Here is a 19,014-nt window from a genome sequence, read left to right as displayed (position 1 = left end):
CCAGTTTAAAGGTTCTAAATTATACAATAAGCCTTTAATCAATTAGCCCATTAACACAATGAATGGCAGTTTCATAATATCACATTGTGTCCCTATGGTGGAATAATAAAACCCTTCCCGGAGGTTTCTGACAGTTCTTGTCAGGCCTTCAATGTATCGATCTTGATGATCATGGCAAACCCGAGTCTTTTGGCCAGTTCCCCACTTTGATGATCCAGCCCTGGTCAATGTTCAGAGTCCATCCGATTGTTATGTCACCGCAGCGAAAGTTATTTGCAGCTTCTACAATCCTCTGCACTGATTGGTTGGACAGATCCACGTGATCGGTTACGGTTCCGCACACAGACGTCCCCGGTAGTCCGGCTGCATCATGCCGATCTCTCCATGGAAACTCATTGTTGTTTACCTCATCACCTTAACTAGCCTCTCCTGCTGTTTCCGTAACGATGTGACTCCAGAGGACGATCCAAGAATCCCCGCCATCGCTAAATATTTCAGCACCAAGGGAAGGTATGAGGAAGTGAACCCGCACCTCATCGAGGACATACTCGCCGTCAACAGATCTGTGCTCCAGCCTCCATTTCCACAATGTCGCGAGATTCATCTGACGGCCATAATCCGACACGGCACCAGGTACCCGACGGCCAAAAACGTCAAGAAGATGCAGAAGCTGTACGAGCTCGTGAAGAGCAGAGCCTCCGGCCACGAGAGCTGGCTGCGTGAGATCAAGAGCCAGTGGACGATGTGGTACACCGAGGACATGGACGGCAGGCTCGTCCAGAAAGGGATGAGCGATCACAAGCACCTGGCCGTGAGGCTGTCAAAGCTCTTCCCCTCACTGGTTTCAGAGGAGAAGCTTCGAGGTGGATCCATCCAGTTCATCACCAGCTCAAAGCACAGATGTGTCAACAGCACCTTGTCCTTCAAGGCAGGACTGAAAGGGTTGTGGGACATCAGAGGTAAGATCAGTGGGGGGAGGACTCTGACTGTTTACTACTGAGATGTGTTTGGAATCACCTGCCTCCTCTTTTGTCTCCACCCAGATCAGGAGTTCGACCATGCAGTGAACGATGCGCTGATGAGGTTCTTTGACAAGTGCACCAGGTTTTTGGACGAGGTCGATAACAACCCCACAGCTCTGGCAGAGATGGACAAGTTCAAGGAGGGACCCGAGATGAAGAGGGTCGGGCAGAAGATCGCAGACCGACTCGGTGTCCCTTACGATACCGTCACAGCCGGTCAGTAATCGAGGATGTTACCCTTATCCTTCATTTAAACAAAACACCACATCAGTAAAGTATTGTACTGGGTCAGGTTATAATCAAACTCAGTGATATGAAAGATGAGTTTCCTCACCAGTGCCATATACTGGTATATGGTTGTCTGCATGTTGTGGTATTTTGAAGAAACAGAGGTTTATGTGATCAGAATAACAATTAAATTAATGAAGTATAATTAAAAAAGTGATTGAATTAGACAGGGGCACACAATGACATAATAATGTAGGGCCGAGCTGATTCTGTAGATTACTTTTGTAGTTTGACAAATATCAAAAATAAAAGATAAATCCTGATTCATGGAAACCCATCCCTGGTGTTGTATCCTTCCGAGAGTGAGACCAAGAGGGATTTTAGATGCTGTTACAAAGGACAAAAAATATTTCCGGTGATAAATATTTTCATAAAGTAGCGATGACTCCTTAAAAGGTTGTTATTGAGCCCTAATGACAAAGTCAGATAATTGAGGCTTGATATTTAACAGATTAACCATAAAATGTCATGAGAAACTAAATTAAAAAAAGATAATGCTAATAGGAAGAAATTAAGGAACCTCCCAAAGACTTTACACTTCAGTTCCTCAATCAAGTGACCTGTCTGATAGCGCATTAGCAATAAATGTATTCATTCCTATGCAGAGCATCTCATTGGTCATATTTCACCGTGGGTATCTGCACAGCAGATGGAGCTGTTTTCTAATATAAAACTTTCAAAGCTCCCTTACCAAGTTAGTAATTAACTGTGTGTTCAGTTCAATACAAAGTAGTTATTGTATTTTTAGGTTTCAGGAGGGAAAAGGTCATCTCCCAGTGCCTTCTCTTATGTTTTTTTGGGGCCTGTTTTTTATGGTGCCTGGCCTTTCCTCTCTCACTAATTATTAACATTTATTGCAACCTTTCTCCTGCAGACATGGCTGAAGCTGCCTTTTATATGTGTGCTTACGAGTTTGCCATCAAGACCGTGAACTCCCCCTGGTGTCGGCTCTTTGACGAGGTGGATGCACAGGTACGGGCCCTCTCACTGATTTAATCCTTGTATATTTGACATTGCATGTGAGGAGCAATACCATCAGGGACACCGTAGTAGAGTCAAAACATTGAATATATTTAACTTTTTGTATTTTAGTAAACCTGAATTTATAGTAGCTGAGCTTAAAATGGGGCTATAAATTGACTTCCCTTTTTTCCCAATACAGATTTATATCAACTGTTCTACTAAGTTAACTTAAGAATCCTGTATTACCTGCTAACTGATTTAGACACTTGTGTTAGATAACGCATTATCTGGTTTGCTCCGGTATCCATTCACCGGGGACACAATTGGACATGATATACATCACAAAGAGAGTTTTGTGTCTCGTGTTACTGCCTGACCGAGCACTCGGGTGACATGAAATCCTTACACAGGGACAGACTGACATTTTACTCCTTATATAAAAACCCCTTCACACCCAGACTAGCACCAAATTATCCTCTCTGCTTCAACAGGTTATGGAGTATACAAATGATCTGAAGCAATTCTGGAAAAGAAGCTACGGCTATGATATTAACAGTAAGTCGAGCTGCATTCTCTTCCATGATGTATTCAGTCGACTGGACAAAGCTGCCAACGAGAACCTGTGAGTAAAACTTCACTTCTCTCCTTCATGAAAATAAATGGTTGTGTTTGTTTGATCCAAACCTACAATCCATCAGCTGAAATTATGAATTGACCACCATTGAAGTAATCGCCAACAGCTCTGTAAAAACACCAAACCTACTCTGGTTCCATTCTCTCCACCATGAGGATGTGCTGTTGTTGTTAATAGGATACATTTTTGTTTATAACTGTCACTCGGACAAGACACTCATGCTGCTTTCAGATCTGTACTTAAGTTAGTACATTTTCTGAACTTTTGTCCAGAGGGAGTAGGGGCCGGCGATATAGCCTAGAAAATAATATCACGGTATTTCAAGGAAATCTGATATAACGATATTTATGACATATAGAAAAAAGAATACTGAAGGTTTTATCTGTGACTACAGCTTGCAAGCAGAAGCATTTATAAGTGCAAACTAAATTAAGGGCATTTTCCATCCTTCTTCCTTCTTGTCTATGCTGAATTTTCCACTTGAGCATCCCGCAGTGCTCGCTGCTGCTACAACACTGCACTGTCTTATACATCCTGGTGTCCTTCCTGCCTCGCTGAAGATAAGATATTCTTATCAAAGATAGCTCCCACAGTGCCGGCTGCTGGTTATAGTAGAGAGGATTCTGAGTTTGGGATTTGTTCTGACTTGATTTTTCGAGGAAAGTGACAGACTTTGCTCCTAAAAATAAATTACGTTTATATTTCTTACCAATAGCAATGCACAGATGATGGTCAAACACAACACTCTGTTCCAGTTATTGTGAGTGTTGGCTTTAAAAACATTTGCATGGCTGTCTGTTGTCAGACACTGTTTGTCCTCTGCCACAAGTTAGGGAACTCCCTTAAACCACTCGCAATGTTTTCCCCTGTGTGATCCTCTGGAAAGAGCAGGAATTGTGCAGCTTCCAGTCGACGGTGTGTTTTTCACTTCAAGTGGTGAAACAATTCCACTTTTCCTGGTCCCCCTAGTAAAATGTGCAGAGCATGCCCAAGGGAGCCCATGTGAGTATACAGCATAAAAAAATTCCAGAAAGGTAACAGGGAGTGAGAGGGTGTGTGCGGGACGTTTCTGGCTTGTGTTGGACACGAAACTGAAAGAATATAGATATCTCAGGATGAAAAAGAAGAGCCATACACGTAGGGGACATTCAAGATGACAAACTGATCAGACAACAGGGGGTCGATGTGTTGTTAATTAAAACACATCGTTTCCACAGCAGAATTGATGGTATTTGTTAAGCAGGCGCCACTCCTCACGTCAGTGTTCTGGAAATGTCCCGGTCGTTGCGAATGCATCTGACATGAATAATCAAACTCTTGTTCTTCTGGTATTACTGGAGCTACTGGAGTCTAAATTTGGCTTTGGAGATCTCACCTTCAACTCTGGGAAGCATGTCTTTAAAATGTTTTCAATATCGTCTGACACTTCTTAGACAGCAGAGAAAATAAAGATTAATCTGTGATGTAAATAATGTTTTTGCGGTTGTAATTAAAACAAATTTAAATCTTGCCTGGCACCTTCAGTACCTAAGCTTTGACTTAAGAGGAATGTGAATAATGCACATCAGGTTCGATGGGCTCAGGCTCATGCGTTCATCAGCAGTCGGATGTCTTGTTTTGTCAAAAGAAGTTTACTTTTTGACGATTAGAAAACCCCAAATTGAAAGACTCCTCTCTTCAAGAAGCCGCTGGAGCCAGAGATTGTTTTGTGTTTTTACTTAAACATCTTCAAAGATCGTGATTAATGCTGGTGCAAATAGACCCAATATCTACAAAGCCTAGGGTTATGTTTCAGGTGGATCCAAGTCTTGTGTAATTGTTGACCTGACTCAACGACAGGATATTTTTCCTAAACAGTTATTGACATTTCCAAAGCAAAGACCATTCTGCGTTGGACCTAAGACTCAGGTAGAAATAACATATCTCGGAAAACAAGTAACAAGTTGTCTGTGTTTTATGTCAGGTCTGGCCAGCAGGTGACTGAAGCAGTGACGGTGCAGATCGGACACGCCGAGACCCTCCTGCCACTGATCACCCTGCTGGGCTTCTTCAAGGACAGTGCAGCCCTGACATCTACCAACTACGCCACTCAGACCCAACGCTCCTTCCGCACCAGCCACATGTTGCCGTACGCAGCCAACTTACTGCTGGTGCTGTACGACTGTGGTGGAGGCGACTTGAGACTGCAGCCGCTGCTCAACGAGAAGCCTGTGACCTTCCCTGGTTTGGCGGAGCAGCAGGCCTCCATGCCGCTCTATCAAGACGTCAAAGGGCACTACAGAGAACTTCTCCAAGGCTGTGACTTTGAGGCCGAATGTCAGCTGTTCAAACATCCTGCTGAGCTTTAGGCTGACAGAAGGGAACCTGTAAAAGAAAGAATTGTATAGGCTTGATTTTGTTTTATCTGCAAGTGGAATGGAAATTGTGTCTCTCTTAGGCTGGATGCAAATAATGAACATATCACTTTTGGCCAAAGAAGCATTTTTCACTCTCGTGTCTGATGCATTAGAAAAAGCAGATTGGTGACCATGATGCCAGCCCCGGACTATAATTTCTGATGCAGTATTACAATTGCAGTACGGGTCGTGTTTTGCAAGTATTTCTTCCATAGTTGCACAACTTATAGCAGAAATTAAAGTTGTATTTTTGCAGTGAACCTATTTTATATGTTCTAGGTATAAATTATCTGAACCTTTATTCATCGCTGTGCTATTTTTCTCGTTCCTAAGGAAGCCCCCGAAGCATTACCTCAACAGAAGATTACAACTCATTACACTTTTTTGGTAAACCATTTTTGGCTGGTTGGGTCCTTGTACTTACCTAGTGTCCTTTTGGTCTACAGGCTGTCACATAGACCTAACTCCGGTGACAGAACTTTGAATATTTCATACTTGTTTCTTTGGCCTTAGGTGTGCAAGAGAGTAGCAGGCTGGAAGGAAAGAAGCTACCGTTATGCTGCAGGGTCTGACGCCTGAAATTAGATGCAGATGTTGTTTACCCACATGTAGAATCAACATGTAGTTATTATTTACTCATATGTAGATTTTATTTAACGACATGTAGATATTATTTACCCACATGTAGATAGATAATATATCTACATTTTAGAAGATAGAACAGTATGCTATATATCCCTTGTACGTTTGATGGTGTTCTGCACATTGTAAGTTACCAACTAACAGCAGATGTCAGGCGGTGTTAGGGACATATGTTGCGCCTTAGTGTCACAAACTTGAGGGTGAGCTGAGGCTAAAGGTAAATCTGACATCTAGATATTATTTATCTACGTTTATAGATCTACCACATAAAGTGAATGATTTACCAACCAACCATACAGCTGCCATGATAACCATTCAAAACTAGTCAAATATCAGTAAGTGTAACCCTTTGTGGAGATGATCTGTGTGGAGATAGTGTTTTATCAGCTGGGGTCGGTTTGGAACATGGTTTGGACATCATTAATAGATGGTAACCTAAACTCCGGAGGTATTTTAAATTTGTTACAGTTAGAGGGAGTTGTTAGCTACAACTCCCGCGGACCGGAGGAAGTGCTCCCGGGTTCCCGTGTGTTCATTTTTCACCGTGCGCTAGAAAAGGGGGACGTTCCGCTCAACCCCCGACCCAGTCCCGATGGAGTGGTCGGCCCCCCAGGAGTCGTTAGAGTATTGGTTCGTATCCGGCACGATATGCAGATTCCTGGATTTCGGAGGAGGAGAGGAGGAGGAGGAGGAGGAGGGAGGCCGGGCCAGCGGAATGCTACGTGTCTTGCAAGTCGCTATTAAAGCCTCTCCGTCCTACTCCGACTAGCTCACAAAAACTTTTTAGAGGTTCGACCCGGTTCGGGCAGACACCACCACCAGCAGCTCCGCCCTCCAGCCTCCGCGTCAAGGCCCCGTGTGAGTGCGTGAAGCCCCCCGGTGTTCAGGAATCCGTCGGCGGAGTCAACAACGCGAAATGTCCGGAGTGAAGAAGCCTCGCACGGTGAGTGAATCTGGAGACGAGACGAGGAGGGCGAAGTGTCACAAGTGCAGCAGCACGGATGGCGTTTGAACGTCGGGCTGTCACATCAGTGTCCGGGGAATAAGTATCTGTGCTCGACCGGGTTCTTACTCCCGAAGCCGGTAAACACGTCAACACGCGTTTGACCCGGTTTTTTTTTACATTTTATTTTGAAAAGCTCCGTTTTCTGCCACGCCATGTCCACTCTGTCCTCGCCTCTGTCCCACAGCACCAGGTGGGACGGTTCCACTCATGTCCTCGCTCTGAATGGGCCGGTTGTTACCTCCCTGGCTATGTCTGTCATTCACAGCATATGGTGTTAGTGAGGGGGGGGGGGGGCTGTGAGATGAGATGATGCTGCACAGGAATGTTGCAGCTCAAATGGTAGAAGACAAACCAGAATATTAAGAAGTATTTTAATAGTCATTTGCATGTGTTCTAAAAACAGAAGCTCCATTCAAGCTGTGCAACACTTTTAACCCTCCCTTTCTTATAATTGAGTCTTATAAAACACCCTTTATACGTTTGTGCACTGTCCAATGCTCCACGGTGAAATCAATTGCGTGAGTAAACTTGTCACAGGATTATTTCAGACAATACTAGACTAATTGATAGTGGGAATAATCTTTAGTCCCAGCCATTCAATCTACTGTAATTGAATCCTCACTATTTACAGTGTGGAGGGTTTGGTTCCCCAAAGTCTCGATGCTGCTTTGGACCCAAAACACTTGAGAAGTTTCAGGACGCTTCATTCTCATGGTTTCATCTGTTCGAAGAGAAAAAGAGGTGATGTAGGCTGAGCTGGGAGCCAGAGGGAAGTTTCACAAGGTCCTTCACATTAGTAACATGGGTTTATAGCACATTTCTTATGCAGGAATTCAGCTAACAGTGTTTTTAAACTGGTCAGACGACTGGAAAAGACAGTAGAAATTAAAATATGGGATAGTTTAATTTTCCCATAGTAGGTTTGTTGAATGTGTCTTCTGTGTTTGTCAGAAAATAGCTGTTTGTCTACTGCAAACTGACGTTGTGTAGAATGGTATTTGCACAAACAATGACCTGTGCGTCATTAGGTTTTAAGTCCATCCTTCAGATTACCATGTGTTTAATATTTACTGGCTGTGTCTATAAGGTTCATTAATATCAGAGGCAGGACAGTTCCAACTAATCAAAGGATTATTACTCATCTATAATCCCTGCAATCTTACTGAAACACACCTTTTATGTGCGATGTGTCTCGGTCATGGAGTTTTACAGAAATGACATTGAATGTGCAAAATATTTTTTTTAATGAAGCCACTAGATTGATGGAGGGGAAAAAGGAAGAGTGGGTGCGGAGGTCGAACCTGTGGGCACGAGGAGCACTGCCACATCATCGCTGGGCTGCAGGCAGCACACTGGACACATTGTGCCGTCAGCCGTCTCCCTCCCTCCATCCCTGCCATGCCGCCCTTCTCTACCCCTCCCCTGTGGAAGTCAATACAGCCCCATTCATCCACAGCCCGACTCCACACAGTCACCATAGTCCTGCCGTGCTTAACTCAGCTCCAAGTCAGATGTGGTAGTTTACATGAAGCAGCTTTAAAGTCTTGTCTGAGAGCGAAATCTTGCAGGAGGTCTTTATAAGCAGAAGTTTGTATGCTCAACACCGGATGTGTCTCAACCACAGTGGCCACTTGTCATCAGTCTTTAGTTGGAGCTCAGCTATTGGGCAAACATATCTAATGTAACATTGGCTCATCTCGAAAAAAACATTGTTGTGTCTTACCATATCTCGGTGTCATAAGTGTGCCCTCTTGCAGATATATGTTTTTGATCTGATTTCCTAACTCAAGCTTGGGCCCTTTAAATACAGCTATATAGAGAAAAGGGGACTCTGTATCATAACACAAATCTGTGGTGGGTTTAGATAATCCTCCTCTGGCTTCACTCTACATACTAGGCTTGACAAAATAAGCACAGTGACATTATTTATTGCAGCACCTCAGTTACTGTTTGCCTGTTTTTGTCCGTCAAGTTATCCATATTATTTGTAATTACCTAGAGACTTTCGGGTTTGCCTGTGTCTGAGCCTTGTTCTTCTGTTTCAGGACCTCAACAGGTCAACCAACGTGTCGTACCAGGCCCACCATGTCAGTCGGAGCAAGAGGGGGCAGGTTGTAGGCACCAGGGGAGGCTTCAGAGGCTGCACCATCTGGCTCACAGGTAAATCTCTTAGTCTTAAATGAGATCCACCCACTGGTCCTGAGGACATTTCTCTGCCACTCAGGAACCATACACTGAATAATATTTGATCTGATGTGTGATATTTAAAACACACTGCTAAACCGTCTCACTTATATGTCTTTATTGCATTTCCCCATTAGGTTTGTCTGGTGCCGGGAAGACCACCATCAGCTTTGCCCTGGAGGAGTATCTCTTGTCTCACGCTATCCCCTGCTACTCGCTGGACGGAGACAACATTCGCCATGGCCTGAACAAAAATCTGGGCTTCTCCGCTGAAGACCGCGAGGAAAACATCCGGCGCGTGGCCGAGGTGGCCAAACTATTTGCTGACGCCGGGCTTGTGTGCATCACCAGTTTCATCTCTCCTTTTGCCGAGGTCAGAAAATCTCAAGAGTTACCGTCATGGGCTGGTGCATACAAAATGTCCAAAGAATCAGCAGTCTCAAATGAAACCCTTGACAGTGTATTTAATTGAAATATGTGATCTATTTTCTCATCCACAGGATCGTGCTGAGGCGCGGAAGATCCATGTGGCCGCCGGGCTTCCCTTTTTCGAGGTGTTCATCCACGCTTCCCTTGAGGTGTGTGAGGGCAGGGATGTGAAGGGACTCTACAAGAAGGCTCGTGCTGGAGAAATTAAAGGTGTGTGTGTGATTGTTCTCCCAGTTCTTAACATGCTGGCACTTCATGAGCAAATAATGAGATGCAAAGCCCTTTCAACAAATATTTACAGTAGTTCTCTTCATGATTTGGCTTATGCTGTGTTTGAATCATATGAGCATGGATTTTTCATTGATAGTTCTCTCCATGGTTTCACATGTGTTGTTAGGTTTCACAGGGATCGATTCAGATTATGAGCGGCCTGAGGCACCAGAGCTCGTATTGAAAACCGGTGAGCTCTCGGTGAACGAGTGCCTCCGCCATGTGTTGGATCTGCTCAAGGACGAGGTGGGTGTCTCAAGACAAGACGGTCAAAAGCACCAGCAAAATGTGTCCACATTTGTAAATAACACGGTTTGCTGCGCTGCACTTACGGTCACAACACAAGTAACCTCTCAAGATCATTAATTATTCTGTCTTCTGTAAAAGGCAAAGGTTTCATATGAGTGCAAAGGACCCATTAATTAATCTGTCAATATCAAAATGCAAATAGTTTCTAGGCGTTGGCACTATGAGTAATACATCCCCATCTAAGGCGGCTTTATGCTGCTTGGCACTGGCTCTGGCAAGTTCCGTGTGGTCAAGGGTGAGCTGAGGTGGCTGGCTTTCCAAAAGCAAACAGTGATCGTATATACTCTGAATGGGCACAAGACCTTTTTGTCTGTTGTCATTCATAGGTCTTGATCATAAGACCATAATCATACGACTTGCACAACAAATGTGAGAAGTTTCTATGAAATAACCAGACTCAACTTCAGAACTTCATGGGAACAGTGAGGTGATGTTTAGTTACTCACTTCCACTGACTCACAGTGGTGATGGTGTATCATTGCAGCAGAAAGAAAGAATGAATCAGCCGGGGAACGGAACCACCACAGCTGCTCACTGAGCACTTTACTAGGAGCAGACGTCCTCATCTCTTTGTGGCTCAGATTCCACAAAATGTTGGAAACGTTCCTCTGAGAACAACATTCAAGCTGCCAGTCTGCTCTCCTACCCAACGACTGTAGACGAAGATGGATGACGCGTCTCTGCTTCCTCCCACTTTATAAAAGCTTTAATATGCCTGATGGGAAAGCTGCCATCTTGCGCTGATGACATCATACATGATATAGATAGACCATTAATGAGTATGGCTCAGCTGTCAATCATAAAGTGTCACTGAGATCCCGTTTTTTTTCTCGACATATTAAGATATTTGATGTGAACATTAACTGATCTGCTGACCTGTTTCTTCATCATGTCACGCATCACGCTGCTGCCACATGGTTTGCTGTTTGAAAATTGAGTGAGTGAGCAGGTGTCAAGGTGTTCCTAATAAAGAATAGGAAGAGCATACACTCCACATCTAAACCTATGTTATTCAAATAAAGTTGCTGTTTACACAAAAATGTTTATGTATTCTGCTGCACAGATACAGACACAGTGTTTTATTGAAATTATTAATTATATATCACTGGGATCACTTTCTATAATTGTGTTACAACCAAACGGCAAAATGTCAATCTATTTGAATTACTCTTCTTGACAACAGTACAGCTATAATCCGGCTGTACAAACACGTTTGAACTGCACAAAGAAGCCTTGGGCTGCCACGACTCATGTGTTTACTTAGCACATAAGCTTAAGGTTATATTGGAAATTACCATTGCTGTGTCAACTCAAGGGATATTCTATGAATTCAGCCTTTTGTACCCTACAGCTTCATAGATGGGAATGTTGTTTATTGTGTAAATCCACATGAAGTTCTTGCTTGCAATAGAGAAAAGGGGACTGTGCAATACATTCATTCTGACTTTTAGTCCCACTCATCAAGCACCTCGAACTGACGGCCTGAGGATAAATATGCTACAGAACAACTCAAACGTGCAACTTAATTGCTTATTATCTTAGTATCTGTCCCTGCCTGTCTGAGGGAATTTTATCAAAATAAACTACAGTTAAACATATGATAGATATTTGCTGATAATTGTATTGACCAGATAATTTATATCATATGATGAATAACCTCATGGATGAAAATGTATTTATTATCACAATTCCTTATGCTAGCGTGTGGCTATTTAGGGATTCACTTATTCTTATATTTGAATATATCCAAAGTAGTTTCTGCTACCATTTTCATAATCAATCATTTCAGTCCGTTTTTTTTATGCAGAAATCCAATAATTTCCTGATGACATACACTACATAAGCAATTTGAACGTGTGATGTGGGGCTCTGAGAACCTTTCAGAGACCAAAAGATGAATAAAGAAATGTGTGATCAGATTAATATATTCCCTTTTCTCCCTGAACATAGAACATTGTACCGAGCGAGTTCATGGAGGAGGTGAATGAACTCTTTGTTACGGAGAACAAGCTGAGTCTTGCTGTGTCTGATGCAAACACGCTCCCCACCATCAGCATCACCAAGGTAACACGCCACTCCAGCATGTAGGCTTCTTTTTTTATCACACTGCAAATGGAGAAGTGGGTCAATACTGAACATGGCTCATGATGAGACCATAACCCCCCCCCCCCCCCCCGTTTGGACCATGTGCTCTAATGAAATGCTCTGACTTCCCTGGGCACTAATAAAAGCCTGCCATCCATAGAGCAGAGTGTCTACACAATTCACTCTTCCCTGGAGGTGAATGAAGATTTTCGTCAAAATAAGTTTTGTTGTCTCCCAAAGTTTAGATATTCCCATTTAACATCTCAATACTTTTTAATGTTTTTCAAGTAATTTCACCACCCTCTTTCTGTTTTTAATCTTTTGTCCACAGCTGGATCTGCAGTGGGTGCAGGTTTTGGCCGAGGGCTGGGCCAGTCCTCTGAAAGGCTTCATGACAGAGAGAGAGTTCCTCCAGGTCTTACACTTTGGAAGCCTATTGGATGGTAAGAGACGAATAAACATTCACTCTTCCTATAAACGGCCGGCACGTTACCTTGATACCAGCCTGGTTTACAAGGGGTTGTCGACCTTTGGTCCCTTTCGTTTTCTAGAACCGAAGTGACATCAGAATAGATGAAAGGATGAGTGATTGGTGTGTTTATTGGATGTCTCATCCCACACGATTATATATAGACGAACAAGCATACATTCAAACAAAGATTTCTCAAAACAATTAAAAAAGGTTTTGTCTTAATGTCCCATAAGCAAATATTAGGCTTGTGTGAATATGTGAAATGTGTTTTGTCAATAAATACAGTTAAAAAGCTTCCATTACAGTACATTGTCTTCTGGCAATTTGCGGTGAGTATTTAAAAAATATATATATATATTATTTTAGCAGTTAACTGTCAATCTCTTTTTAATCAATTTCATATTTCAGTTGTATACATATATTTCCGTTACCATTACATCTGTGAACAGTTCATCCATTACTTGAATCTTTCTGTTATTTTATTTAATGCGATATTCAGGGTTCACAGTTGACTCTTTTTATAGATATTCTTCAAACTAATGTATTTGCCTTTTCTATTTTATTTAAATTAATTGTGACAATCTTACCCGGTAACCCCTGGCATCTGTAGAAGTAACCCCTGAAGTAAAAGCACCCTTCTTTGGGGAATCTGACTCCTCATCCTCACACACGAATTATATATATCCTAGATATTTTTGGGACATTAATAGTAATTAATTTCTTCTTGTGAATAACATATCAGAAATAATGTTTGCATAAGGTCACTGGTAGCGATCTCTGCATCCTCTTCTGTCTCAGATGGGATCATCAACTTGTCCGTTCCCATCGTGCTGCCCGTCAGCACTGAGGTCAAGCAGGAGCTGGACGGCTTTGCGGCAGTCGCTCTGGAGTACCAGGGACAGCGAGTGGCTATTCTCAGGAACCCAGAGTTCTACATACATCGCAAGGAGGAACGCTGTGCCAGACAGTGGGGCACCACTTGTCCACAGCACCCGTACATTAAGGTAATGAGACAATCATCACAGATCTATGATGCACACAGTTTTAATATCAGTGTCTGCCACGTGATTACGCAGCTCGTGGCAGGATCCGATCACCTCTATCATTGGTTACTTTTGTCAATAATGAACTCTAACAAAACTAATTGTAATTACCGGTAAAAATGTCCCTATTGATCATCTTGTGCAGATGGTTATGGAGGGAGGTGATTGGCTGGTGGGCGGCAACCTGGAGGTGATGGAGCGAATCAAGTGGAACGATGGACTCGACCAGTACCGACTTACTCCACAGGAGCTCAAGCAGAGGTTCAAAGACATGAAAGCAGGTTAGGAACTGTATTACTCACAAAACTACGTAACGATAATGATTAAAGACACTAAAAGGCATAGAATCTGTCGTAAGTCGCTAAAGATGAGACACATATACTTTAAACATCACAGCGAGGGGGAAACGTAAATAAACCACAACATGAAAGCAACATTTTGAGCAGTTAACCATTTCTCTTTCAGAAGAACTTGACAAAAGGACCAGATGAAAATATAAAATGGTAAATTTAAAGCTGCATGCCGCTGTTTGTGGTTCATGGTCAGTGGAGACACAGAACAGTATCTGATTGAAGAGCACTGAACCATAAAGTCTCGCTCACCCTTTGACGTCAATGCTTTGATCACGATGGTGTCATTTATGGATCCGCACAGTGCAGTGTGTATTTTGGTTGATTTTGTTTTGCACTATTGCATGTTGTTGGAATGAGCACTGAACAGACTCACCTCCATGGGAAAAGTCCAGAACCACCAATATCTATCGCTCTACACTTTCCATCTTCCCGAACCTGTGTCTCAGACACAAGTATATTTCAGTCAGACAACTCATGTTCAATCGTGTAATATATTTATTACAAAAGATTAAGTGGTCTAGGCTCTGTAATGGAATATTTAATACATTTCACAGCATGATAATTATCAATTCTGGTTGTTTATCTGTTCTTACTCAGCTGCGGCTGAGGGCAACTTGCTTGTACCACTGAAAGATTCGAGCAAGCACATTTTAACAATGAAATCACATTGCTTTTATACAAGTCAGACCCCACCTCACAGAGATGCAGGATGTTCATCCAATCAGCTCTCTGCTTTATTGTAATCAGGCTTACATTTGGTCACCTTCGATCTGAATGAGGACTCCTTTGAAAGTTTCACAATGCAATGGCATCTTGAGTCTGAAACCTGTTTCTCTCAGAACCCTAAAAGACTCTAGGCTTGAAAACCTTTTGTCTCAACAGAGTTGAGACAAAAGGTTTTGACGCCACATGACGCATCATTTCTGAAACAAAATGACGCCACATTTCTGAAACAAAGTACATTGGAGTTATTTATGGCATGATGAGCAGGTATGCTGTGACAGGTATTAAAATGCAACAATCATGTCATGTTCTAATTCTGTAACACTGCTGCACCTGCATGTTGTTCCCCGCAGATGCCATATTTGCATTCCAGCTGCGTAACCCCGTCCACAACGGCCACGCCCTTCTGATGCAGGACACCAAGCGCCGTCTGCTTGAGCGAGGATACAAGAACCCAGTCCTCTTACTGCACCCGCTGGGCGGCTGGACCAAAGATGATGACGTGCCTCTGGAGTGGCGCATGAGGCAGCATGCTGCCGTGTTGGAGGAGGGAGTTCTGGACCCAGCGAACACCATTGTAGCCATCTTCCCCTCACCCATGATGTATGCTGGACCCACAGAGGTGAGAGGCTGTGGTGCAGTCGCACACTGTTTCAGAGGTATGCGACTGAATGTTAAACTGAATGTCGTCCAATTTCTCAACAGGTGCAGTGGCACTGTCGATCCCGAATGATCGCAGGGGCAAACTTTTACATTGTCGGCCGAGACCCTGCAGGCATGCCTCACCCAGAGACTAAACAGGACCTATATGAACCTACCCATGGAAGCAAGGTCCTTACCATGGCCCCGGGCCTCACCTCTGTGGAGATCATCCCCTTCAGGGTAGCCGCCTACAACAAGACTAAGAAAGCTATGGACTTTTACGACAAAGAGCGGTGAGTGACATGTCAATGTGGAAGCTTGAATGTGTTTTAGTTGTCTGCACATCATTAAAAAGGACAAAGTGCAGTAGATCATAAGCGCTGCTACTTTACTCCACTGAGTCATTTTCGTAAATTAGAACGGGTCAGCACTTGATACAGCATTGCATAACATCCTCCTACACACGTTTGTAGGCACAAATCTTTTCAACCAACACATGAATTCCATGAAACTGCGAACCATCTATAACTCCACATCCTGTCCTAGCAGACTGTAGTATAAATCCCTCATTTCATATTACCTCTTCAGCCGCATCAATACTGTGAAAGGTGTAAACATAGTAATATCTGAAGTTACCACCTTGCTTCTCATACCGTCACTCTCTGACTCCCTCTCTTCATCCTCGACTCTTAGACACGCTGACTTTGAGTTCATCTCTGGAACCAAGATGAGGAACTTGGCTCGCAGCGGAGTGAATCCTCCTGAAGGTTTCATGGCCCCACGGGCCTGGAAGGTGTTGGTGGATTACTACACCTCTCTTCAAAAGGACAAGTGATCCCCACAAGATTCAGATCCCCAGTCAGTAGAAGAATACAATAAAACCATACAGTGAGTTTTTTAAAGGAGATAGTTACGCATTTTATCCTTCGTCTTAGGGGTGTTTTAGATTATTCTTGTATCCTGATATTTAGAGTGGTAAATGTAGATTTCTATGAATAATGAGTAATTCTGACGGGAGCGGGGTGTTCAGTTAAAGCACTACATTTAAAAATGTCTATAAAACTATGTGATTGATAATCCCATTGTATGTTTAAAATAAGCATTTAATTTAAAACTATGTATTTTGACAAATTAAAAGTCTACTTTTTTTTGAAGGAGGGAGGGGGGGGGGAGTTTAGAAGCACATCCCAATACATGGAAATCAATTTTTTTAAATATTTAAATCTGAATAAACTTGATGTAGATTTCACTTGTTTACATCATGTTATGTCACAGTCTTTCAAGCTATTAGCTCAATGGAAGTCACATGCGATTTCAACATTACCTACGGTGCCTGTATATTTCACGTGTATGGATGTTAATCAATTCATCAGGTTAAGGTTTCCTATTGTCGTGAAACACAACATTGATGTTTTTATAATGTGAAAGTGCCTTTCTCTCGAATGTCAACATTATAAGTGAGGACTTGTTTGAAACGCCTCTTGAGATTTGTGTGATGTTACGAAGTGGGCTTGTGCATTCATGTAATTAAGATCTGATTAAGGAAATTTAAATAAGTTTATAAAAATGCAGGAATAAAGAAAACGACTTTGTACTGTATGCTGAAGCAGGTCTGTTTTTTGTTGTCTGTGAGATCTGTACAGATATTTGTTTGTGTGCTACTGGTTGTGCAACATACCTCACATCGTTAACTTCTGCCTGTAAAGAGTGGGTGTTATCATTTATAGGCTGAAGTCGACAGGGCAATATGTCACTGCGCGTCTGCAAAGAAAAAGTACAATGCTGCCATCTGGTGGCTAGAACTGGTACTGGGAAAATAAACTCTGCAGACAAAGTACACGAATGTAAAAAGGGCACAGTCACTTTGTGTTTCTTGAATATGGGTAGGATCAATTACTGCACCTGACATGATGAGTTCAGACTCCAAGGTTGTCCTATTTTTCTACCAGTTGTCTGGAAACAGTCATGATGCTAAAGCTAAATGGCAAATGTTCTTCCACCAGCTGCAATCAACAGTGATGTTCTCTGAATTTGTGTAAAATCAACTTTGACTTTGTTTTACATTGGGAAACACAGGCTGCGGCTCTGTACTGGCTTTACCAGCTCGATCTTTTGTAAGAGATTAAGCCAATCCCGAGGCGCTTTCAAATTACACTTAAGAGGTGGTTGAGTGAACTTGACGGACTGATTAATTTTGCCAGTCATTAAGCTTTAAGGGCTTACGTTGCCATGAGGTGAGTGCGCTTCCAATGGGGAGAACCAGTCTCCCTTGTAAGAAGCAGATTCCTAATTAGCCTTACGTAGGATGAGATCATTTAATCTGAGATGTTCCAGCTAACCCCATTTAAATCTGCTGAACTGCAAACTCAGTAAAATCTGAAACTACTGTACATCCAGCACATCATGTCGCTGGGAAATGACCAAGATGGCTACAGGTGTAAATATTTTGTGACCTACAGGCCAAATATTCTAATAGAAACCTATTGTGACGCCTCAAAATATGATGCAGGCCACAACCTATATAGGCACACAAGTCACAGCCGTACTGGTACGAGGGCTGGTGAGCAAGGCCTATTTAATATAATGTTCATGAGCTATCGCAATTTATATATAAAATAGTTTGCACAGCTGTCATGTTGCATGGACACGGTTGATTCAGGCCTCCTCAGTTTCAGCTCATACACATCTCGTGAAATTTTGTTCTGAATAATTCGGCATTGCAGAAGTGAAGCTCGTGGATGTGAATCCTTCTCACTCTGTGGTCGGCTGTAGCAATACTAGGTCACAAGAACACTGAACACGGTCATGTGTTCGGACATGTGTTTAGTTTATTTTGTGTTTTGTAACTTCACTGAGTCTGGTTGTCAGACAATAGGAGAACACTCACGACACAATTTCCCAGAATCCAAAGTGAACCACTGCTCCAAGTGTCAAAGAATAAGAAAACCAGTAAGCAGATGGAATTAGTACATATTTGCCACATACAAAAAAAACCTTGAACAATTATATATGTGCACGCTAATTGATTTGCTGTTGGTCAACTAACTGATTAAGTGACGGAATTTTTGCAGTTTTAAAAATAAAACTGTAAAAACCTGAAGGTTTTTGGTTCCATCCTCATCATTTTCATTTAAAGAAATTAAAAATTAATTCCGCTTATTATTGATAAGATGTTACAAATCTATAGACATCTATTTAATTTGAGTATAAGTCTGGATCAATGACGTAATAAACATGGCTATACAATAATCAGTGTAATTCAGGGTTGACTCTGGTTATGGTTTGTACATTCCATATACATTTTCCTCTACACACAGTATGAAGTATCGTGTGCTGACATGTAACAGGGACATTGTATCATTATTAGTATAACTTGTATTAGTCACGGGCTGATCTGACAGTTTAAACCGCGAAAAGTGACATTATGTTGGAAACTTCCCTTATTACAGCCACACGTGATCACTTTGACTGAAGGGTGCGTCGCGGGCGGACTCTTTTTATCCTTCCGCGAGCAGCACGAAGTAACTCCACTGTCGCTCTCTTCCGGGTCGAA

General features: G+C 42.5%; 2 protein-coding genes across 2 annotated transcripts; both read left to right on the top strand.

Annotated features, from left to right (window-relative positions):
* Positions 1–98: 98 nt before the first annotated feature.
* LOC133966297 (multiple inositol polyphosphate phosphatase 1-like) lies at positions 99–5,604 on the top strand. The gene is made up of 5 exons (XM_062401164.1): positions 99–959; positions 1,044–1,238; positions 2,185–2,282; positions 2,765–2,895; positions 4,871–5,604. The coding sequence occupies exons 1-5, from the start codon at positions 371–373 to the stop codon at positions 5,253–5,255; spliced, it is 1,398 nt and encodes a 465-aa protein (XP_062257148.1). The 5' UTR covers positions 99–370; the 3' UTR covers positions 5,256–5,604.
* A 1,029-nt stretch (positions 5,605–6,633) lies between these two features.
* Positions 6,634–17,060, top strand: LOC133966295 (bifunctional 3'-phosphoadenosine 5'-phosphosulfate synthase 2-like). Its single transcript, XM_062401161.1, has 12 exons — positions 6,634–6,888; positions 8,997–9,111; positions 9,273–9,508; positions 9,636–9,774; positions 9,962–10,080; positions 12,094–12,207; positions 12,560–12,671; positions 13,499–13,704; positions 13,889–14,024; positions 15,173–15,441; positions 15,525–15,754; positions 16,155–17,060. The coding sequence occupies exons 1-12, from the start codon at positions 6,862–6,864 to the stop codon at positions 16,294–16,296; spliced, it is 1,845 nt and encodes a 614-aa protein (XP_062257145.1). The 5' UTR covers positions 6,634–6,861; the 3' UTR covers positions 16,297–17,060.
* The last annotated feature ends 1,954 nt before the right edge of the window (positions 17,061–19,014 follow it).

The sequence above is a fragment of the Platichthys flesus genome, chromosome 12, assembly GCF_949316205.1.
Source record: "Platichthys flesus chromosome 12, fPlaFle2.1, whole genome shotgun sequence".
Classification (NCBI taxonomy): domain Eukaryota; kingdom Metazoa; phylum Chordata; class Actinopteri; order Pleuronectiformes; family Pleuronectidae; genus Platichthys; species Platichthys flesus.
The sequence above is the reverse complement of the archived record's forward strand: the minus strand, read 5'-3'. Positions and strand labels throughout refer to the sequence as shown.